General features: G+C 37.7%; 1 protein-coding gene across 1 annotated transcript; it reads right to left on the minus strand.

The window, feature by feature from the left end:
- Window positions 1-22,865: 22,865 nt before the first annotated feature.
- On the minus strand, window positions 22,866-25,165 carry LOC150079722 (uncharacterized). The gene is made up of 4 exons (XM_090383189.1): window positions 24,607-25,165; window positions 23,928-24,498; window positions 23,451-23,633; window positions 22,866-23,010 (listed from the first exon to the last, which is right to left on the minus strand). The coding sequence occupies exons 1-4, from the start codon at window positions 25,163-25,165 to the stop codon at window positions 22,866-22,868; spliced, it is 1,458 nt and encodes a 485-aa protein (XP_090239315.1).
- Window positions 25,166-25,219: the final 54 nt, after the last annotated feature.

A 25,219-nucleotide genomic window follows, 5' to 3' on the forward strand; every position in this document is an offset into this window, starting at 1 on the left:
CGCTTCAGCCAAGTATAAAGCTGAACTGTTATCATCCCATTTTTCTTCGAACTCTTGTATTAATGATCTTGGTAAAACACCTCCCACCATTCCCAACATGCTCCATTCAATTCCTCCTGTGGTCTTCCATCAAAAGGATTTTGACGAATCTCGATGCTAGAAAAGCTTCAGGTTCTGATGGTATTTCTCCACTTGTTCTCAAAACCTGTGCTCCCGAACTTACTGCTATTCTTTGCCGCATTTTTTCACTTTCTTATTCCAAAGTGTTTTTCCTTCTGCTTGGAAATTTGCTCATATCCAGCCAGTTCCTAAAAAGGGTGGCAAATCCCTCCCATCCAATTATTGTCCCATTGCAATTACTTCTACTCTTTCTAAAGTAATGGAGAAATCAATTAACCGCCAACTTTTAAACTACCTAGAAACCTTCCGTCTGATCAACGATTGCCAGTACGGTTTCCTCCAGTGTCGATCCACTGGTGATATTCTGGCTTATGTTACCCTCTTATGGAGTAATTCAATGGAAAGGTTCGGTGAAACACAAGTAGTTGCTCTTGACATCTCCAAGGCTTTTGATCGTGTTTTGCAGAAACGTCTTCTAAACAAATTTCCATCTTATGTTTTGCAAACTGTGTTTAGTAATTACTTATCCAGTTTTCTCTCTGATCGCTCACTGAGGGTGATGGTAGATGGCTCTCTGTCTTCTAACTTCTCCACTAATGCCGGTGTCTCCAAGGTTCAGTTCTTTCCTCCACTCTTTTACTCTTGTATATTAATGACCATCTTCCATTGACTGGAAATCCTATCCATAGTTTAGCCAATGATAGCGCATTGCATTCCACTTTCCATTTTGAGAAACCTTACCCTGCTCAATTAGCTTCAACTTGTCGAATATCCGTTACCAATTCCTTAAATGCCGATCTCCAGCTAATTCTCCAGTGGGCCAAAGACAACTTAATTGATTTCTATTCTTCTATAATTGAGTCCTGTCTTATATCTCGGAAAAAGGATTCATCTGCTCCTATGCTTATCATTGGTGACACTTCGATTTCTAGGCAAAATGATATATCTCTTTTGGGGATTACCGTGACTTTTATTCTCTCTTGACACAAGCACATTACAAATATTGCTTCCTCTGCATCTAAAAAACTTGGTTTTCTCTTTCGCTCTCGGCATTACTTTTCTTCCAAACAGCTGTTCACTCTATACAAATCACAAATCCGCCCTGCCATGGAATATTGTTCCCTCATCTGGGTTGGAACCCACAAATCTTCTCTCAGGCTTCTTCATTCCATTCAGAAGAGGGCAGTTATGTTAATTAATGATTCACATCTAACAGAGTCTCTCCACTCGCTGTCTCACAGACGTACTGTTTCTACTGCATGCCTCTTCTACAAATACTTCCATGGGCACTGTTCTTCTGAATTGGGGTCTATAATTCCCGCTCTCTCTTTCAAAACAGTCAGAACACATGCCACCACCAGCCAACATCCATTTACTGTCCAACTTCAAACTCACAGAACCAACTTCTCATCCTCCTCGTTTATTCATTCAACTGTCCGTTTTCTGGAAAACCTTCCTTCATTCGTATTTCCTGAAAATTACAGTCTAATGTAATTTGGAAGTTCAAGTGCAGTGTCAACAAATATCTTCTATCTACTTCTCAACCTCCACCCCATGCACAGTAATAAATACTATAGGTTCTAATACCTCTCGTGTTTGGTGTTTACATAATAAAAAAATAATAATAATAAAAAAAATCTCGCTGACTTTCATTATGATTTTATGAACTGTTGTATTTTGATTTGGCACAGAAGACCGAGACCCAGTTTGACCTATCCAACATATCCCAGACATTCCCATTTGGAATCAGATCTGGAGTATGAAGGGTCAGAAGAAATCTTGCAAACGTTTGGAATGTCACTCATACTATTCAGTGTCAACTTTTGTATGGGGAGAGTTGTATGTATAGCTATGGAGTAAATTTGAGGGCTTCTGAGTGAATGTGGTGGGAAATGGGGAAAAAAAAAAAATATATATATATATATTAGGTTATATATCCTGTTAATGGCTTTATTAGATCCAGTTTGTAGCAAGAGAATCTATCCGAATATCATAATGCCTCGTCCATCTCCTGGAATGGTGAAAATGGCAATGTCTGGATGATTGGTTTCATGACGTTCACGCCATTCATTGATACTAGATTCAAAGTGTAAATTAACAGTCAGCAGGCTAGGTGATCTTTTTACTGCTCTTCAAATAGAGTATTGGCAATGGTGGCAATTCAAATCGTTCGATTTTTAAAAAAAGACGTTTCGTGTAACCGCATGTCAACCAAAATCCCATATTCTTCAACTACCGGCACATAATTCGATTGGACACTGCCATTTCATTTTAATAATTTGAAAATTTCAGACTTTTCTGCAGTGGACTTTCTATTCTGACACACAATTCGCTTAAAATTCTTGTGGTGTCTTTCTCAGAGTAGCGAATTTTTATGGCGATTATTCCTTTTAGGTTGCTTTCCGCTTTTGTCCTCCACTCATTTTATTCTTTTGAGCTGATTCCTTCCGACACACCAGGCGGTTCTTTTGTTTTCTGAAGGCTGACTCTTGCTAAACATGCTGCAAGAATAACAGATTTCTAAAAATCTGAACGACCACCTGACTTGCCCAAGCACGGATTGACCATGCGGCCCCAGAAAAAGCGTGCAGTGTTTATCTGAAAGTAAGGAACTTTTGTTAACGCATGTGGCAACTTATATTCTCATAATTTACGTTTGATTATCTACTGAAACAAATTGAAAAGGCTTCTAATTTTTTGGGCCAGTGAATGAAAATTTTCTCTAGTCCTTTTTGAAGTATATAAAAATAGAGATGAAAGAAAAGGTCAGCACAAAATCGACATTTCATAATAGCGATTCCAATCAAATAAAGAAACAAAGTCCGTCTTATACGCTTTACAGTTAAAATATCATGACCTATTAGGAAGTATGTCCTTTGGCAGCGAGTACTTGCCACATGTCAGAACATGAACTTCATAAAATTAACGAATATTTTGGGGACCTACCCATCCCGGAATTCAGAGGGTTTTCAGTGATTTTGGGTAAAGTTTGTCAAAAGAGAAATATTAATGTGTAAAAGTGGAATCAATTTTGTAATCACTATTTACTGTCACCTTTGAAATGCGACTATCAAATTCCAGGACAATAAAACGTTCAGTGAAAGGAATACTGACATAAATAAGAGCGAAAGAGTAAATTTAAATTGAAAAGAGGAGATGAGTTCCTCAGCTGGCTATATACATTTAAACATTCGATATTTATTTCATTGTGCTCTCAAACAAAATCAAGTTAACAAAACAGAAACGCCATAAAAATGTTTTTTCCTATTAATCGTTTAAAAGGTTTGAATTTAATCAAAAATTTATGGTTGTAGAGTAGGACGGAAGGCATTACTAAATGAAAGTTCATTTCTATGAAACTACACTGCTCGACACATTTAAGAACACTAAAAGTTTTTTCTTCAATATTTTTTGTGAGCGGTGTACGCCGAATGCGATTATTTACTCTAATAGACATCCTGACAAGCAAATGCGGTGTATCCAATAGAAATCGATTTACCATCTTACAGAGGCTCACATTATAAATATGATTTTTATCACAAGGTGCGCAAGATCACTCAGGTACCATGATTTTACAAAACTCTTCATGCCACCATGCCAGGAATTATGCAAATTAACACAGCTTGCAATCATATCACTTCATTTTCATTTTTTTGGCTTGCTCACTGGAATAGCCACATCTCCAGTAGTCAGGTTGGCAAGTGATCGTCGTCTAGATCAGTTCTACTCAAAGTGTGGTGCGCAACGAATTGGAAATTGGTACCGTACCTTACCGGTTCCCGAAGATTCGTCAGTTACAAGTCCACGAGATTTACATTTTACAAAAGTACCTGTTCGCGACGGATTGGAAATAACAGAAACTGGTCCTTCACCACAGTTAGCTTGAGAAACACTGGACTCAGATCAGTGGTACTCAAAATCTGGTCGGAGACAAATTGGAATTTTGTCGCGGACATTAAAGGTCCGCCAGGATTCCTCCGATACCGGTCCGCCAGGATTGCATTTTGCGGAAGTACCTCTCCGGGACGGATAGGAAATAAAATACACTGGGACTCTATTTGATTCTTTGAGATGGAAGGCTGTTTGAAGAATTGAAGCCAGGAAATCGAAGGCCTGTTGCACTTTGGCTTAATGTGTCACACAGTGTCCTCTTGGCACTAAGGAAGCAGTTTCAGGAGACAGGAAGGCTGGCCCAAGGCTAAGGAAACTAGAACAGATCGTTATTTGGCTCTAACGGGGTTCTTGTTATCAATATCTGTCGCCAGTTATCAATATCTGACGACACCTGAAGATATTTAAAACCGGATTGTCTTAAGAATGCTCAATTCAAGAGGACTCTGTGCAAGGAAGCCAAGTGGGTTTATATCCCGATTTATAACTAAAATTATTGAGTAGTATTCGGGACATAATGCATGGAAACTAAAGGCTTTTGCTTTAGTGGAAAAAAAAAAAAAAGTAGACAAGGAAACACAAATTATATGCTTTCCTTTTCTTACAGGAAGTATCCAGTTGATCTTTGAAGTTCTTCAAACTGTCAGCCTGAACTAACTGGGAGGACAATTTATTCCAGTTATCAACGACTCACAGGCTAAAAGGAAACTTCCTGCTGTCTAATGTAAATGTAAAACTGGAACCTGCAATTTGAATTTATGATCCCTAATTTGGAATATATATATATATATATTATTAGCATGCATAATCGATTTGATTTTAGCATATGGTTTAATAAATTCTTTAGTGCAACGTTAATGCCATTGTAAGTATGCCAATTGGACATTATACATGCCTGTATATATATGTGTGTGTGTGTTTTTCTTTTAATGGTGTTAGGCCATATGAGTATTATTGTGCATACAGATCTGGTAATGAAGTTAGCCCAACAAGGTTATCTTAATTCATCATGGCCTATACATATTAATTTTAAGAAATATATCACTGTTTGACAGTGAATTTTTCATTACTTTCAGCTAATATTATATTAAATCTAATGGTTATGTTTATGTCAATATTAATTTTAAATAACAATACATATACATATATTGTGATATAATAATATAGAACATTGCATCACGTGGCCGTCAATCCCCTACTTCTTCGGGGGCTTTGAGTGGATTGAGAGCCCATCTGATGCAATGTCTCATTGCATCAGATGGGCTCTCAAATTTGAAAATTGAAAATTAATTCAATTTTCAAATTTATATTTTAATTTTAAATTTAAAATATTTCGTTTACTTAATTTTTTTATATTAGTTTAAATTTTTATAATCGTTCTCTACAGCAAACTGTGATAGGGGACACAAAGCCCAACGGTTAAGTATACGATCTTTTGAAGGCTCTTACCAACTGCTACGGTCCTGAGGAAGTTGTAGATTAGATAGAGGTTATTTCCGGACTTCTAATTGTTATATAGGTAGGGAAGCTTTTTACTGCGCAGTTGCACTTACTTGATACTGTGTCCTGATGGTGCATTAGCCACAGTCCCCAACATCCTATGCTAATGTCTGCTGTGTTTCTTTCTTTGTTGGGTGGTTGATTTTAAGTTTGTCTTTTTATATTGTTTTTATATGAGTATTTACATTTGTTTTTACCTTTGTATTTACCTATGTTTTTACTGTTATTTGTACATTAGTTTCTGCCTTACCTCGAACTGCGCTGGTAACGTTTTTCTAAGGCATAACAGCGCGTATATGTCCTAAGGTATGGCTTTATTAGCATTAGCATTAGTAGAGGCATATGATGCAAGAAAGCAAGCTTATTCAGCATCAGCCAAAAAAAGAAAAAAAAAAAAAAAAACACACACCACTCCCATTTCACCCCTCCGTTCGTTCGAAATACCTGTCCAGTTGAGCCTTAAATTTGTTTAGGCTATCAACTTCAACAACAAGTGACGGAAGTCGGTTCCACCAACCAACCACCCGCTGGCCAAAGGCAAATTTCCGCACAACTTTCCGACGTCCGTCCTTCCTCAATTTGAATTTATGCCTTCTGAGGTGATTATTTTGAGCAAGATGAAGAATCCCATTGGCATTGAGCATGCTCAAACCATTCAAAGCCTTATACACCTCTATCAGATCACCTCGCCGGTGCCTAGTGTCCAGACTCTGTAATTTGCAAAACTTAAGCCTTTCTTCGTAAGAGCAACCCTTTGTTCCATTCACTAATCTTGTTGCCCTTCTCTGTACCCGTTCCAGCAGCTCTACATCCTTCTTGAAATGAGGCCTCCAGACCTGTATACAGTACACAAGATGTGGCCTAACCATTGCCTTATACAAGGGAATAATCACCTCCTTTTCCCTGCTAGAAAAATTCCTGTATATCATTGACAAGACACCATGAGCTACTCTTGCAGCTCGTCTGCACTGCTCAGAGAACTTCATATCTGCCTGCACAATTACCCCCAGGTCCTTTTCATTCTCCACCACTGTCAGCGTAGTACCGCAGAGTTGATATGTTGCTCTGGGGTTACTGTTTCCCATATGTAGTACTTTACATTTGTCAACGTTAAACTTCATTTGCCACCTCTCAGCCCATCTGTTAAACCTTTCCAGATCCTGTTGCAGCACCTTAGCGTCAGTAGTGCCCTTAACAACCCTGCCAACCTTTGTATCATCTGCAAACTTGGACATTAAACTTGATATCCCATCATCAATATCATTCATAAACACCGAAAACAACAACGGACCCAACACTGAACCCTGAGGAACTCCACTAATAACATTAGTCCACGTTGAGCAGTGTCCATTGATTACCACTCTCTGTCTTCTGCCACTCAACCATCCCCTTATCCATAGCAGCAATTTGCCTCCAATGCCACACTGCTCCAATTTGTGAAGCAGTCTTCCATGTGCAACAGTATCAAAAGCCTTTCTAAGATCCAAATATATAATATCAAAGTTATTCCCTGCATCCAGTTCTTTTGTGACTACATCATAGTATCCAATCAAATTGGTCAGGCAAGAGCTGCCCTTAACAAAACCATGCTGCGTCTGAGCTATAACTGAATTCTTGTCTAGATGATCCTGCAGTGCTTCTTTAACCAGTGCCTCCATTAATTTATCTGGAACAGAAGTTAAATTAACAGGTCTATAATTACTTGTGTCAACCTTTGATCCTCCTTTGTGAATTGGGGTTACATTTGCATATCTCCAGTCTATGGGTACCTCCCCTGATTCCAAAGAAGCTCTCATAATTATGGCTAGGGGTTTGCTTACTTCCTTTGCTGCCTCCTTTAATATAACTGGATAGATCCCATCCACCCCAGGTGCCTTTTTTATGTTTATCCTCAACAATCTCTCCTCCACTTTCCTCTCAGTTATTACAAAATCATCCAGCTCACTGCCAATGTTTACTTTACCTACATCATTCTTCTTCCTGAATAACTCCTCATGCGTGAATGTAGATGCAAAATACTTGTTTAGATTGTTAGCCACCTGAGCAGGATCCTCAACTGTTGAACCATCAATATCCAGTGGACCAATCTGGTTCATCCCTTTCCTTCTTGAGTTCAAATAGGTAAAGAACTCTTTTCTGTTTTTCTTTGCATCCTTTGCCAAGGATTTTTCGTAGTCTGCCTTTGCCTGCCTAATCTCCTTTGTCACTTGGTTACAGACCAACTTATATCTATCATAGGCTTCCATGTCACCCATTAATTTGTATGTATCCCATGCATTTTTCTTCTCTGCCACATGTCTCATTAGTTCATCTGACAACCATTTAGTCCTAAACCTTGAACAATATTTCTTAGTTGGTATGTAAAGCCTGGTAGCCTCCAAGATTAGTTCCTTGAATGCTTCCCATTTTGAGTTTGCTGTTGGTAACATCATCAGTTGGTCCCACTGTATAGAATTTAAATACTGTCTCAGACCATCATAGTCGCCTTTACGAAAACAAAAACCCTTCCCTTTACCTCTGATGGTAGTTACCTCCTTGAGTAAATCCCACTCCACCACACTGTGATCACTGCCACCTAGTGGTTCATTTATCTGAAGATTCTTAATGCATGAAGAATCACTACTGATAATCAGATCAAGAGTATTCTTCCCTCTAGTTGCCTCCTGAACATGCTGATGTAGAAAACAATCATCCAATAAATCCACAAAAGCCTTGCTAGTGTGCGAGTGACCAATCCTCAAATTCTAGTCAATATCTGGGAAATTAAAATCCCCCATTATAAGACTCTCTGATTTACTGGCCCACTCTATTTCCCTGTACAATATCTTATTATACTCATCAGAGTCATTAGGCCTATAGCACACTCCTACTCTCAATTTTGATTTCCCTATGCTTATGTCACACCAAACTGACTCGACACTGTCCTGTCCATCGATGTCGACTGGCTTCACTTCCTTGGACTTTATGTGTTTCTTAACTAATAGCATAACCCCTCCTCCCCTCCTGTCCTGTCTATCCTTTCTATACACATTGTATTCCCCAAATTCCACTTCCGCATTCCTTATATCTGTGTGACACCACGTCTCTGATATCCCAACAATATCTGCCTTTGATCTTTTGAGCAATACCTCAAATTCATCAAATTTATTTACCAAACTCCTAGCATTGGTGTACACGCAGGTATACATGCACCTATTTCTATTCTTAGCTACCCTAACAGAACCCATGTGTTTACTTGTACCCCAATGATTCCCAGCAGTCTCTGAAATATCCTGCGTCTTGTTTTTCAGGCTTGTGCTCATTTCAATAGAAGCAGTGCAAGAATCACTTCCACCTCTGCCAGTGGCTACTGTTAATCTATTAGTCCTTGTATCCCCCCAATAGCAGTTTTCCGACCCACCTAACACTGCCTCGACAGCATCAGCAAAAATTCTTGCACCCTTTCTATTTAAGTGTATCCCATCCCTGTAGAAGCAGTCTCTCCTGTTAAAAGTACAGTCCAGGCTGAAAAAAATTCTACCCCTTGAGCCTTGCACAATCCCTCCAGGGCCGAATTGATCGACAAGGCTCTCATCATATACTCCCTCCTATATACATATATACAGCATCTTACAAGGTGATATTTTCTAATACTTTTATCTTATTTTTATCTGGGGGGGGTTTGCTGAGGGCTGTAGTGCAGTCAGAGGACGAGCCTTGTCTGAGCGCAAAAAAACGTATAAACATGGGGATTAAATTTATTAAATGCTATGTTATTTTTAGATTATTTTCAATGAATGTATGTGGGTCGACATTAGGGTGGTTCGTTCTAAGATTTGCGTGTATGGCTGCTTTTATATGATACCTACTGTACAGGGTGTGTATTTTATTTATGTTGAGAGTTGTAATGAGTTTTTGAATGGCTACCTTTACGCTATTTATACTGTTGCATATTTTTAACAATCTGTTTGTTTGATTTCTGATTGTATTTCCATGTATGTGTTTTGCTATATTGTTCTCCCAATGGGTTAGTTTTATTGTATTGAAGTTAAAGTGGTCTCTCTTATCATAGTGTTGTTCATATATTTTGTTATGGTTGGTGGTAATTTCGCTGTCTAAGTAGACTGCTTGGTGATTGTTATCCGGGTTTGCACGTTCAATGGTTAGGTCCGTTGGGTAAATATACCGTGCTGCTGTTCCAAAATTGTCACGGTTGATCAAAAGGACGTCATCAATAAATCTGTAAAATGTAATATTTTCTCTGATGCTGCTTTCATAGTGGTGCAGGTAAAGGTTAGCTATGGAGCATGAAATGCTAGAACCCATAGCTATCCCCCTGCATTGCATGTATATCTTATCTCCCATTAGTACATAGTTGCCTTTGACACAGAGTTTGACACGGTCATTCCAATATTGTTTGCTGAATTTTATGATTTTGTGATATTTCTGGTAGTATAACAGGAGTACTTCTATTAAATTGCCATGTGCTATACTTGTAAAGAGGTTTTTGAAGTCGTATGTGTACATACTTTTTATGTTATTGCTTTGTTTTGTGATATAGTCCAAATATTTTTTGTTGTAGTTGATAATTCTGGTGTTTTTGTTTCATTAGTAATGTCTTTAAATTTATCTTCCATTATCTTACTGGAATACTTTATATAACTATTTTTGCCTGATGTAATAAATCTTTTTCCCATTGGTACTTTATTTAGGGCTTTTAGCTTGCTTATTTTAATTGAGAAAAATGTATTGTGTAATATTTATGGGATCAGTGTCCCAATCTATTAGGAGTTTTCCAAAGTCTTTGATATTCAGTGGCTTTTTATGGTTGTCTTTATTATACTCTGGTAATATTTTACCGTTTTTATTCCAGTTATTTTGCCAGTTTTTGCTGAGTTGAAAAATGGTGTAAGAACATTTATCTGGGCTAGTGTATGTGAAGTTCCTGCCATTGAACCGATTGTTTAATCCCTAAGGGTATAGGGATTTATATAGTAATATGTACATGTCTTCTATGATTTCTCTCTTGGAATTGTTTGCGATAATGGCCAGAATGGCAATGGATGTGTTAGTGAAATTATTCTTTTGGAGATGCTTGTATTCAATTTCGTTATTGTATTTGTCTGTTTTGCTGGGTTTGTCGTATTTTGTGGCGTTTCCATCGTATTTGTTAATTCGTGAGCTGTCCAGGTTCATACGAAAGTGGAGCTCTGTACTGGTTTGTCCGATGTATTGTATACCACATATTTTACAAGTGATTAAATTAAGTAAAAGACGTTTTTTGTGTGACAGAAGGTTGGTTCATTTTCTGTATTTGTATGGTGTACGTTGTGCATGTATGGACAGGTCTTACAAAGTTTGCTACTAAATTTTATGAATTTTAGCGGTCTTATTTGGTGCATGTATATACTATCTTCTTCGTTATTTAGTCGTATGTGGTTTTTAGTTTCTTTGCTTATTGTATTAATCCCTAGTGGTGTGGCAGCACTGGATGCAATGTGACCGTTTTTAGGAAGAAACGGGTCCTCTATGGCCATTTCAGGTCCCGGGGTGCAATTTATGCTGTGATACCCATACAGCATGGTATTCTTTTTCGTTTTTGTGTCCATTGTTTATATTTAATGTGTAGTTTATATTTATATAAGGCCCTTTATTCGTATGTAATTACTGTAATACCTATATGTATGGAATTTATACTAGAAGTTTTATACTAGATTGCCTGTAGTCCCAGTAGCTAGTTAGCAATGTATGGGTACTATCAGGGTAATTAATATTATTATTAGTATGCATAATAGGTTACATTTTAGCCTATAGTTTAATGAATACTTATGTGCAACGTTAATGTCATTGTAATTATGCCAGTTGGACATTATACGTGCCTGTATATATATGCGAGTGTATGTTTTTTCCCCTTTTTAATGGCTCTATGACATATAAGTATTATTATGCATACAAATCTGGTAATCAAGTTAGCCCAACAAGGTTATCTTAATTCAGCATGGCCTAATTCACACCAAACACCCCAGTCAATTTGAAAAAACATAGGAAAATCAGTATACCCAGATCTATTACAATTTGCATTAAAAACCGCATACAAACACAACGAACCAATAGAATCATTCCAAAACTGGATAAACACCACCACTGGAAGCATACTGAATGTATATATATACGTCTTGTTATCCCCTTCTGTACCCTCCCAATTACGATTAATTGTTAGGTTTATGTTAAATTTTTGCTCTATAGTTTGCCATATTACGGGCATTTGTATTAATTTTTCAATACTTAATTTCAGTAATATTTTGGGTATTATGTGGGAGATTTGTACTTTACTGCCTCTAATGACTACTTCATGTTTATCTACTTTCTTATTTATCTATTTAATTTTTGATGTCATTACTATATATATATATATATATATATATTTCATCAAATATTTTACACAGTTATAAACAATTGTGTAAAATATTTGATGTCAATGTTTATAAAAATTTCTATTAGTGTTTGCAACTTTGGCAATAAAGTTTTCCGTATTAAATGAATTAAACGACAGGCTATAATTCGGTTAGCTTAATTAAAATTGGACTAATTGAATCTCATGGTGTGATAACAGTGTGTTTCCACCTTAAATAAGTTACAATAAACACAACCAAACACAAAAATTAATACAATATTTTACCGATAGATTTGAAAACTTGGTTGTCGACAAGGATGTTTGAGGTTTTAAATCTCAAAATATTTCTGCTGAAAGACATGTTTCAGATAATGAAATTAACTGTCTATCAGTGCTTACTGATTTTTACAATCATAATTTAATGAATACCGCCTAATTTAAATCTCTGAAGTCATTTATTTTACAATATTCCGAAATGGAAGAAATAAAATTAGAAGATATAATAGCATTTAAGATGAGAAGCTCTCAAGCATTCAAGAAAGACTGAAAAAAATTTAAATATATACATGTATACATAGATTTATTTTTAACATTCTGCCTTTTGTATAAAACGTTGTTTTTTTTTTATTTTTCCTTCTTGTAATATCATATTTATGTATGAATTTTACAGTTTATATGTTTATTTTCGTAATTTTATAGGTATTAATTATATTTTATACACTGGTGTGCAAACGTTAAGGACGAACACTATATCGAAAGGTTACAACCACGAAATCTTTTCTAAAGTTACTCTTTTCTGATGAGAGTAGATTCACTCTCAGCAGCGACTCTGCACATCAGCTAATCTGGCGAGGGGTTGGCACACGGTATCACCCCCAGAAAACGGCCTCCGTAGCCGAGTGGGCAGGAGCGGGAGTGCAGTAGCACACGCTCTTTGAGTAGACCGGGGTTCAAGCCCCTGACTGCTGAATACGGTCGATCTGCCAACCCGCACTGGACCAGCGTGGCAGATTATGGTCCATTTCCCTCAGCATGAATTGTTGAGGAGGCTTCCATCCTGCAGTGGGTTGATAATGGCTGCACTTTACTTTTTTTTTACTTTATCACCCCGGAAACATCACTAAAAGGGATTGATATGGCTGTCGAGGTGTTCTCGTCAGCGGAGGCGTTATCTTGGATGGACGTACACAACTCTAGATATTGGAAGGCAGCACTGTAACACGTGAACGCTACTGTACTGAGGTAATCCTTCCCCATGTGCGTATGTTTCGAGGTGCCATTGTGCTTCCGAGTTCGTGTTTATGGATGAGAACGCAACACCCCATTGCACTGCAGCTGTTGATATGCTTTTGGAGAGTGAGGATATTGTTCGTATAGCGTGCCCTGCCCGTTCTACCGATCGTATAACTAACTGCCTGTAACGTATAACTAACTGCCTGTAAAATTGATCACGTACAACTACCTGTATCTATTTTTATTTTTATAATCAAATTCGTATGTAGCGAGGAAATTGTTTTTTATTCTTTGTGCAAACGAAAAAAAAAATATATAGGTTTGTCCATTATTGTTTTTTACAACTATCAACTTTTATTTTAATTATCAAATTCGTATGTAGTCTGGAAATTGTTTTTATTCTTTCTGAAAACTAAAAAATAAATAAATAAAATTACTGCGAGTTCGTAGTACATTGCCAGTATACAGACCAGCAGATATGGAGAGTATCGCGCATGCTCAGCAAGTCGGAACTGCCCGTCAGGACTTGCAGCCTGACCGTGACTCACGACACTAAAGTGCAGGATTACCGGATATTTCCCGCTCACTCGGACAGTATTTCAATAAGAGTTAGGGATTTAGAACAGCTTAAAGGACATTTAGAGGAAAGAATACGAACTTTCCACTCGGAAATCCGGGTGCGTGACTTCTTGTTCCCGTTAGTATTGAGTGAGAAAATAATTATATTATAAAAAAATAAATCCAACTTCGTCATTACACTGTACTTGAACTCTGCAACTCACTATTTAATTCCATTAAACTGTAAATTTCTTACCTTTCATATCCATCGACAGCAATGTGGAATCAATACATAAAAGTAAAAGCACAAAACTGTTTCACCAAACAAATTCACTGATTAATCGCAAGAAATGCCATTGCAAAGGCAGCAGAATTCTGTGAATCAAATCAGTTGTGAAGTGCACTGTTTCGTGAGGAACTGAACCCCTAGTGTACGTTGCGTGTAAAGAAACACTCCCTCTTCCACTGTGTCCATTTTCAGCACTGGTGGACCTTGGCATTGGTGGGTGTCACGTGACTTTTTTATTCCCTTCCCGGGAGGCAATCTGAACTATTTTAAAGGGGGATGGACGTTCCCAGCAGTGACTTCAGACAAGGAGAAAGGGGAAAGTTGAAGTTTAGTCCAATCAAACGGGAGGAGCCATTTTAATTAATATACGCCTTCCTTTGGACTTTGACGCAGCTGCAAAGGAAAGGGAGGTTAATCTCTTTAAGATAAATATTCCGGCAAAAATATTTGGCGCGATAGCATAGTGATGACATTATCGTTTTCTCCACACCAGTTAAAAACGGCATATCAATGGGATTCGAACCTCTTCAAAAATGTCAACAAAAATTTTATCGTGTGCGATGAAAATTTTGTGGACATTTTCCACTCCGTGGCTGAGTTAGTCGGTCTGATTCGTTAAGAGCAAAGTTTTTTCTCCGGAACATGGGGTTTTTCGTCCAGCAAATCGACCAGAGAACACACACAATCTATAGACACAATACAAATGGGTAGACGAAATAACTTACCGAGAAGCTCTATTAGTTTTTTTTTTTTTTTTTCAGTTCGAAAAAAAATCTGAAATTACATCAACAGTTCAACAGAATTGATCACCTCAACAAACGCTGGACGCCGATGGTGGAAGGAGCGAGAATCTTGGACTAGAGCAGCGGAAAACAGTCCTATGAACAGATGAGTTAAGCTTGACTCATCTGTTCATAGGACTGTTTTCCACTGTGTCTGATGGCCATTCCTGGGTGTGGCGAATGCCAGGGGAACAGTTCTTTCCTGATTGTAACCTCTCAACAATGAAGTTTGGGGATTTAAGTGTTATGGTATGGGGCTGCTTTTCATGGTTTGGCTTGGCCTATTAATTTTAATTTTGAAATTTTTTAAAATTGCACTCTTTTGGATTTTTTCCTGCGCATGAGATAAAAAATTGAATAAATACTATAAATAATTCTATTCACATGCTCGTCGAACAGTTGCGAATGCAACACAAGCATGGGGGAAATTCCCAGATTTACGTAAAATCCGACTTATGTAGCGTTCCGCGGAACGCAAACCCTGAACCATGACCACCTACCTATTACTTCGTAGGTCCTCCTTTTGCCCTCAGTACAGCAGCTATCAACGTGGCAGAGATTGAACAAGGTGTCGGAAGAGTTCTGGAGGTACTGCAGGTATGGAGGTGATTGGTGTATCCAGACGCCTGATACGCCTTTGCACAGTGTCCCACAAGTGCTTTATCGGATTGATATCGGAAGAGTTCGGAGGCCAATCGATATTAAATTAAATTAAATTACTATACGAGGGTTACCCGTAAATGATTACATTAACCCGTATTCGTGTCTGTAAATTGCGTGTGTTCTCTGGTGGATTTGCCTGTTTTCTGGACGAAAAAACCCCAGTTTCTGAGGGAAAAAACCTTGCTACGCCTGAGACCGACTAACTCAGCCACGGAGTGAAAAAAGCCCACTAAAGTTCCTCCCGTCATCGACGGGATTCGAACCCGGGCCTTTTCCACCCGGTGTGGGGAGGACGGTGGCGGTACCAGTGTGCTACCCACGCAGACAGGCCAATCGATATGCTGGATGTTAGAACTGTGTTCCTCAAACCTTGCCTGCAGAAGTGCTGGATGGCTTGGCGCATTGTCATCTTCGAAGACACCATCGCCATTCGGGAAAAAAGTGTAACACAGCGAGGTGTACGCAGTCAGCAAGCAGCTGACGATAGCGGCGACCACTGATACTTTGTTCCACATGCACCAGTGGTCCAAGTTCCTGGCAGGAAGTCATGCCTCACAACCCACTATACAACTGCCCCCACAGATCTGCACTTTTGAGACCATGCATGATGGAACAAGAGCCGCATGATGTTGACGCAAAACCATATAAGACCATCTACGGTGTGAAGTAAATAACGTGACTCTTCCGACCAGCACACCTTCGTCCGGTCTTCTAACGTCCAACTTGTGTGCTCTTTGCGCCAGGAGCATCTTTTACTCCGACGATTAGGAAATGATGCTGTAGGTTCATCTGCTGTATAGCCATTCGTGCGACGCATGATCATGCCAGATATTGTTCGGGGTTGGTCCATGTTGTATTGTGTAGTCAACTCTTCAACAGTGCTGCGCCTGTTCGCCTGTACGAGTCGTCGTATCCGGCGATCACCTCCACCATCAAACTTTCGCTGACCATTGCAGTTTTGACGTTAGGTCGTTGTTTGATAATTTCATCTGAGAAAAATATTTAACCGTTAAATAAATAATCTGTATTGTGTGGTACAGTATATAGAAAAATTACTATTAATCGAACACAGCTTTGATAATAAGAAACAATAAATAAAACAATATTAATTAAAATCTTCGACACTATATTCGTTCTATAAAAGAAGCAAAATGGGAAAGAAGGAAAAGGGAAAAGAAAAAAGAACTCAAATGAAAAGAACGGAAAAAGAAAGAAAAGGAAAATGATGTGAACGAAAAAAAGGAGTCGAGAAGCATTCAATGAAAAGGCGCTCTGATGGTCAGTACCATTAAAAATCCAATGCAGGATGGAAGCCTCCTCAATGATTCATGTTGGGGGAAATCGACCATAAAATGCCACGCTCATCGAATTCGGGTTGGCAGATTGACCGTACTTAGCATTCAGAGGCTTGACCCGCAGTCTACTCAAACAGCGGTTGCTACTGCACCCCTAGCTTGACTCTCGGCTAAGGAGGGCGTCCTAATGAAACGCTCTAAATATCTAAATATAGTGTAATAATGAATTTCAACACATGTAGACCTCATGATATGGAATTTCAGTTCCTCGAAGCTTTAAAATTTACAAAATGGCACTTATCTATCAGAGAAAATAAGTGTTAAATCTGTCATTGTAAAAAACTAATCTCGACTTCGTCATAACACTTCACAGCTATGCAATTCACTCTTTTATTCAATTAAATTATAAATTTCCAGGTCTCAACTTATAAAACATCTCAGATGTTGCTGAAAGGTAAGCTAGATAGGGGTTGCCCTCCACTGATCAAGTATCAAGGGCAGTCCATTAAGTATAATTCCACAACTAAGTATTTAGGCATCTATCTTGATGACGCCTTGAGTTTTCTGCCTCATGGAAGGTATATAAAGGAAAAATGTAAATCAATTCTAGCAAGATTACGATTAGTAACCAGAAAGAAATGGAGTCTGAGAGGTCAATCTCTCAGACTATATTACAATTGTGTCTTTTTGTCTATTATTACCTATGGTGCTGGTGCTTGTCGCTATAGAGCTAATAAGTTTGCTGTGATTAAACAGTTGTTACAAGCACAGCGTGCTACCCTCCTGATGATGTCTACAGCATGTAGGACTTCATCTACTGTGGCTTTACAGGTTCTGTTGGAAAAACTACCAGTACATTATCAGATCCAATACAGTTACATGAATTATCATCTGAAGAAGCACGCCCTGTTTCCTTGGAAGATGTGCATCTCGATTTGAGTGCCTCTTTGACTTCTGAAAGGAAAAGACTGCGTTCCCTCTACATTGAAAAGTGGCAAACAGATTGGAATACCTCAGATCTTGGTAGTGTAACGATAAAATTTTTACCTTTAGTTAGAGAGCTCAAGAAGAAAGAATTTTTACCTTTAGTTAGAGAGTTCAAAGAAGAAAGAATTTTTATGGTTTTCTCCAGGATTGCACAGCACTTTCCTGCTGTCCGGTCATGGCAGCATTTAATAGTAAACTCTTCAAACTAGAACGGTCTCCTACTGAACTTTGTCTGTGTGGGGCTGAAGAGAATGTGGATCATATCTTATTTGATTGTCACTACTATTTGGACTGCAGACAAGAACTTCAACTTACTGCAGGACACTTCACTAGTGGAAATAAACCTTTACTAGTTCGATCTCAGGTTGCATTTAATGCTCTTAATACATTTGCTAACCATGTCTTCAAAAGGAGAGATGAACTTCGATCATGACTCTTTGTACGTCTCGGTTGGCGTACAGAAAAGTGACTTTAACTACGAGTTCTCACAGTGATTACTTGCATTAGACGGTAACAATGTTATTGTTATGTATTTGAACTACTGGATTTCTACTGCCTCTGAAGATTCTACTTTTTGTTCCTTGGTAATGCTACTCCAGTGGATTTTCCTTTTGGACTTGTATTGTTTGGTGAACTGTTGAGGTCAACTAAAAGTTGATATTGATTGTACATAGTACATACAGTCTATTTGTTAATGATGAATCTTTCCCTATTAAATGGTCCTCCAAAACTTTACCCTCGCCATTTCACGACATCGCAGCTGGGCAGTTGACAACATTTCATAATATTTTTAGCTAGAAATTGCCAACAATCGTTTACCACACACCCGTGTTATTTGTATATTGCACTGAAGTGTCTTTCTATTTTGGATGAAGTCCTGTATCCGATTTGAATCGAGCTGATCAATTGTTTCTGTTTAATAATTTTGCATTATTTACCAGCAGTGACTCCTGAATTTTTATGGTATTTTGTAGTTCCATGTTTTTATATAATTTTAAAGAACTTTGTGGTAATTTGTACGTTCATGTTTTTAAACAATTTTAAAGAATATTTCATAATTTTGCATGATTGATTAACCTACGCTCTAGGTACGGAAAGGAGTTGGCTTTCAGAACAACGCACATTCGCAAAATAACCTTTTTTTCACTTGCGAATAACTCCGGCATTTATATTTTTTAAACGACTGTTTTAATCACAGGATAACACTCGCATATTTAAGTTGAAATTTCCGTATTTAAGGGCCATCCTGTTTAATTGGAAACGCACATTTTGTAGGTGGAAATAGAATAAACACATCGCTGAGTAATACAATCTTTTCTTCATCGTTTAATATTAACTTCCTTTACAGAATCAATATATAATCTTATATTTATTTATAATATCAAATAATGAATTATAATAGACAGTGGTTTTTTTGGAAAAAAAATTAGGTGCTGGTTATTCTTTCTATCAGGAAAAATTGAAAATAAAAATGAAAAGGATATGAAAAGTACTCCAAAATTTTTATTCCCCTGATATTGTTGCTTTAGTAGTAATGTTTTTAGAATTAGAACAACAGATTAAGTATATTAACACAGTTTATGAAGTATAAATTTATTATTCAAGTATATAAAAAACATAAGTAAAATGTGAGTTAAATAATTAAAAATAATTTCATAATAAAATTTTAGTAGAATATTCCAAATTTTTATTAAGCTCTCAGTTGACACGCTATTCTGACTTTTTTTTCTTCCTCTTTGTGTGTCGGTTGCTGAATGAGGTTTCCGAAGCAGTTACGAATCGACATATTTTGCTACATCGAAGCGAGTCAGGGGTGGGCCTACAATTTTAAGAAACAGTAGTGAAGAAACTGTTTTTGTCATCAACGAAGGGCTGGTTGGGCTGACGATCAGATTCATTTGTGCGTGGGACAGCTGGTCGCATAGGTTTCACCAAGTATCACTAAGTTGTAGAATGCTAATCCCTTTAGCTCTCTTAATTCGACAAGCAGCACTAATTGCCTAAATTCCCTGAATTCCAGAAATGCAAAGAGTGCATACCGAGTGAATTCTCTTCTAATCCGTTCGTTTTATGAAAATTTTCTCGCTCAAAGGAGAATATTTTTTCTGTAAATTCCAAGGGGAATTTAAAATAATTCGCTATAAAAGGACTTCGTTAAACAGAGGTCCGACTGAGAAATTTAGAATTATAAAAGTTTTTATAGTTGAATATAGTAAATATCTTAACAACAGACAGTAAAAAATGCAAATTTAATTAAATCATTTTAAGCTTATTTGAATAATAGTTACTAACGTGTGAAAAAATTTGCTCAATATTATAAATTTCGAAGTTCATTCCATCCAAATATCACACGTCCTCTTAATAACGGTGCTGGTACGCCGTATGACCCCCCCCCCCCAAACAAAAACTGTACAGTATATATATATATATATATATATATATATATATATCAATGTTATTTGGTAACGTGATAAATATACTCATGTGTGCAGTGTTTTCTTTGGCCAATTTGTCAGTTTTACTGAAAGAAAAAAACATTGCTATCGATGACTGAGACCAACTAAATTAATCACGGACTGAAAAAACCCAGTATAGTTCCTTGCGTCCGGAACGGGATTCGAACCCGGGACATTTCCATTAGACGTGGGGGGAACAGTCACTATACTACAGCGCTACCACCGCAAGCGCCTCGAGCATATACACTATTTACAAGACATTGAGTGTTATTACTCTTTAACACTACTGGGGTACTCACGGGTAGTACAATTGGTAGGACGCCGTCCCCCCACACCTGATAGAAAAGACCTGACTTCGAATCTCGTCGATGAAGGAAGGACATTTTATGGGCCTTTTTCAAACGTGGCTGAATTGTCGGTCTAAGATGAGGGTAGCATGGTTTTTAGTCTTACAGAGACTCGGTTTTTCGTATAGCAAACAGAAATTCGACCTCAGAACAAACGAAAGTGCCCATATCCCAGTCATTAAAAACATTTATAATGATTGTAAAAGGTTGAAATTTATGGGAATAAAAACCCAAAAGTATTCTTTTCATACATAATATTACTTCTAAAGCTTAGAACTCGCAATGATAACGCAGTGTGCAACAATAGACGACCAAGTTTTAATGTTGAGTCTAAGAGTGAAGGTTTGATCTACTCCACAAAAAAGAAAACCACGGTTCATATAAACTCTTATCGTACAAAGAACTGCAAAAATTAAGATGAACTATATTGAAAGAATTCAAGTAATTGAATCTCTTTAACCTGAGGTAAAGGGACGGATGATAACATCACTCACTAATACTGACAGCGGCAATAGTAAGTACGAGACGTGGTGTCGGCAAAATGGCAATCACTGAAGAAGAGGGCGATTGAGCAATACAAATTAAAGAAAATTAGGTACCACAGAAGGTGCAGAACTGCACGATATTTGTGTCTAGAGATATATATTGCCTTGCTGTAACATGCATGGGAACAATGGATTTCTTTCGAAATAACATAAATATTAAAAAAATTTGGAGCACTAAAGCCTGAAACTATACTCTAACCCACGCATGACTAAACGTTGAAGGAAAGCTCACACAATATCTGATAGTAAGCGATTCTTGATCTTACCAAGTGACAACTTATATTTGCAAAACTCGCTTAATTACATGTTTGTGCCATTTGAAAAATTTCAAATTTTTTGTCCAATAAGTATATAAAAATCTGAAACGTGGAGTCATGGAAACAGAGTGAGCTGGCAGCAAATTGGCAGAAGAAGATGCAGGGCACCAAGAGCACTTCCAAAACTTGGGTGTTACTTTAAAAAAGAGCATGTACATTTGGAGTGAAGAAAATAATGCAGAATACTGAGGAATTCAAATGGCAGAAGAAACCCATTTGGAAATTAGGACAGCGGCAGACAGAGAAATTCTTTATGTGGTACAGACAGCTGGCAACAGGGACATATTGTGTTCTGTGCACAACTTTATAATCGCAAGTTTATAATTGTTTATAATTTCACTATATGAATATAATTGGGAAGTTTATTATTGCACTATACGTATGAACATGAATATACATATATTGGTGGTAGATTCAGAAAAGAATTTACTTAGGAAAATTCAAGAGGCCAGCATGAAATATTATGGTTTTAATTTGATTTTAAAAAACAATATTAATTAAATTATCCAAATTAATAAATACCTAAAATATGTGTAACGGAATATTATTTTTAAAGAGAAATTCATCAGAAATGTGGAGATTTTAGCTCATTACAGTTTGTTTGTATGTAAAGGAAGCAGTGACAAAAAAATTCATATACAGTATATAGATATGGCTTATTTCTATTTTTATTCAATGCATTTCATTTTTCAAAAGGAATTCCTTGCCACCCAGCTATTACATGCACATTAATTTGATCATACATTTTGAACTGGTTAAAAATCTAGCAATTCGTTTTTATTAGGTCTTTTTAATGATTCCTACGGTAAAAGGTTTCTCCTTGCAACTAATGATGTGCAGTTTTTATAAGGATATTTTTTTTTTCTTGGAGCATCCCAGCGATGAAAACTGGTGGAAGAATTTCACTATTGCATGCAAACTAGGATGATTCGAGATATATTTCTGAGCACTGACCACTGGTTACTGCGATGTATAATTTCTCCATTATGAAGTCTGCACTTGTAGCACAGTGGTATCGTCACCATTCTCCGCACACCGAGTGGAAAAGGCCTGGGTTCGAATCCCGTCGATGAGGCGAGGAACTTTAATGGGCTTTTTTTCACTCCGTGGCTGAGTTAGTTGGTCTCAGGCGTAGATAGCAAGGTTTTTCGCCCCAGTAACTGGGGGTTTTTTCGTCCAGCAAAACAGGCAAATCAACCATAGAACATATGCAATTTGCAGACACAAATACGGGTTAATATATTTTATTACAGTGGTAATAAAATAATAATTTCAAATAATAATTTGAAAAAAATTTTTTGAATCTCCATTATGAAATCAAAGATCTCGTAAGAGAGGTGTATTTCCTTAAAAGTGTTTCATGAAAAATTGGAAAGCTGAAAGGTTTTCTCCTGTATGAATTCTTAGGTATCCTGCAAGTTGTCACCTGCATGAGAACTTCTTCTCACATGTTGGGCAGCAGAAAGGTTTTTCTCCACTATGAATTCTGAGGTGGCTTGTGAGGTGTCCTCATTGTGAAAACTTCTTTTCAGATGTTGGACAGCTGAAAGGTTTTTCTCCTGTATGAATTTTTAGGTGTCTTGTAAGGTGTTCTCTCCGTGAGAACTTCTTCTCACAGGTTGGACAGCTGAAAGGTTTTTCGTTCGTATGAAATCTAAGATCAATTTGGAGGATTCATTTCGGTGAAAACTTCTCACATGAGGGACAGCTGAAAAGTTTTTCTCCACTATGAATACTGAGGTGGCTTGTGAGGTGTCCTCGTTGTGAAAACTTCTTCTGAGATGTTGGATAGCTGAAAGGTTTTTCACCTGTATGAATTCTTGTCTTGTAAAGTGTTCAATCCGTGAGAACTTCTTACATGTTGGGCAGCACATATGTTTTTCTCCACTATGAATAGAGGTGGCTTGTGAGGCCTTTTTCTGAAGACTTCTTCTCACATGTTGAAGAGCTGAAAGATTTTTCCCCTGTATGAATTCTTAGGTGTCTTGTAAGGTTTTCTCTCCATAAGAATTCTTCTCACAAGTTGGACAGCTGAAAGGTTTTTTGTTGGTATGAACTCTAAGATGGATTTGCAGGTGTGATTTCTATGAAAACGTCTTCTCACATGTTGGACTGCTGAAAGGTTTTTCTCCTCTTTGAATTGTTAGGTGTCCTGTTAGTTGTCTTCTGTGTGAGAACTTCTCACATATTGGACAGCTGAAAGGTTTTTCTCCACTATGAATACTGAAGTGGTTTCTGAGAGTTCCTTGTTCTAAAAACTTCTCACATGTTGGACAGCTGAAAGGTTTTTCTCCTGTATGAATTCTTACGTGTCTTGTAAGGTGTTCTCTCTGTAAGAACTTCTCACATGTTGGACAGCAGAATGGTTTTTCTCCACTATGAACTCTGAGGTGTTTTGTGACTTAAAACTTCTCCCAGGTTGGACAGCTGAAAGGTTTTTCATTAGTATAAATCTAAGATGGATTTGAAGGTGTGATTTCTATGAAAATTTCTTCTCACAGGTTGGACAGCAAAATGGTTTTTCTCCTCTAGGAATAAAGGTGGCTAGTGAGGCGTCCTTGTTCTGAAGACTTCTCACATATCGGAGAGCTGAAAGGTTTTTCTCCTGTATGAATTCTTAGGTGTCTTGTAAGGTGTCCTCTCTGTGAGAACTTCTTCTCACAGGTTGGACAGCTGAAAGGTTTTTCGTTGGTATGAACTCTAAGATGGATTTGGAGTTGTGATTTCTGTGAAAACTTCTTCTCACATGTTGGACAGCTGAAAGGTTTTTCTCCTGTATGAATTCTTAGGTGTCCTGTGAGTTTTCCTCTGCGTGCGAACTTCTTGTCACATGTTGGACAGCTGAAAGGTTTTTCTCCTGTATGAAATCTTAGGTGTGCTGTAAGTTGTCCTCTGTCTGAGAACTTCTTCTCACATATTGGACAGCTGAAAGGTTTTTGTCCTGTATGAATTCTTATGTGTGCTATAAGTGATCCTCTCTGTGAGAACTTCTTCTCACATGTTGAACAGCTGAAAGGTTTTTCTCCTGTATGAATTCTTAGGTGTTCTGTAAGTTTTACTCTGTGTGAGAACATCTTCTCACATGATGGGCAGCAGAAAGGTTTTTCTCCTGTATGAATTCTTAGGTGTCTTGTAAGGTAGTCTCTCAGTGAGAACTTCTTCTCACAGGTTGGACAGCAGAATGGTTTTTCTCCACTATGAACTGTGAGGTGTTTTGTGAGGGGTCTTTGTGTTGAAAACTTCTTTTCACAGGTTGGACAACTGAAAGGTTTTTCTCCTGTATGAATTGTTAGATGTGTTGTAAGGTTTTGTCTCTGTGGGAACTTCTTCTCACAGGTTGGACAGCAGAATGGTTTTTCTCCACTATGAAGTCTGAGGTGTTTAGTGAGGGTTGCTTTTGCTGAAAACTTCTTCTCGCAGGTTGGACAGCTGAAAGGTTTGTCGTTAGTATGAAATCTAAGATGGATTTGGAGGTGTGATTTCTGTGAAAACTTTTTCTCACAGGTTGGACAGCAAAATGGTCTTTCTCCACTATGAATTCTCAGGTGTATTGTGAGGGATCCTTTTGTTGAAAACTTCTTCTCACAGGTTGGACAGCTGAAAGGTTTTTCTCCTGTATGAACTCTTAGGTGTCCTGTAAGTTTTCCTCTCTTTGAGAACTTTATCTCACATACTGGACAGCTGAAAGCTTTTTCTCCACTATGAATTCTGAGGTGGCTTGTGAAGTCTACTCTCTGTGAGCACTTCTCTCTGGTTGGACAGCTGAATTGTTTATCCTTAAAGTCACCTCTCATGAGATTTTTAAGCATTTCACTCTCTGAGAACTTCTCACTCTTAGGTGACAGATGGTTTTTTCCACTAAG

This window comes from Mastigoproctus giganteus, chromosome 10 (assembly GCF_048544385.1).
Source record: "Mastigoproctus giganteus isolate SK-2022 chromosome 10, ASM4854438v1, whole genome shotgun sequence".
Lineage (NCBI taxonomy): Eukaryota > Metazoa > Arthropoda > Arachnida > Uropygi > Thelyphonidae > Mastigoproctus > Mastigoproctus giganteus.

Coding starts and splice junctions, on each gene's coding strand:
- LOC150079722 (XM_090383189.1), bottom strand. CDS start 25,165: ATGCTTAAAAATCTCATGAGAGGTGACTTTAAGGATAAACAATTCAGC. Junction 24,499..24,606: donor ACCTTTCAGTTGTCCAACCT/GTGAAAAGAAGT, acceptor TCTCACTGAGAG/ACTACCTTACAAGACACCTA. Junction 23,011..23,450: donor AGTCCAACATGTGAGAAGAC/GTTTTCATAGAA, acceptor AATTGATCTTAG/ATTTCATACGAACGAAAAAC.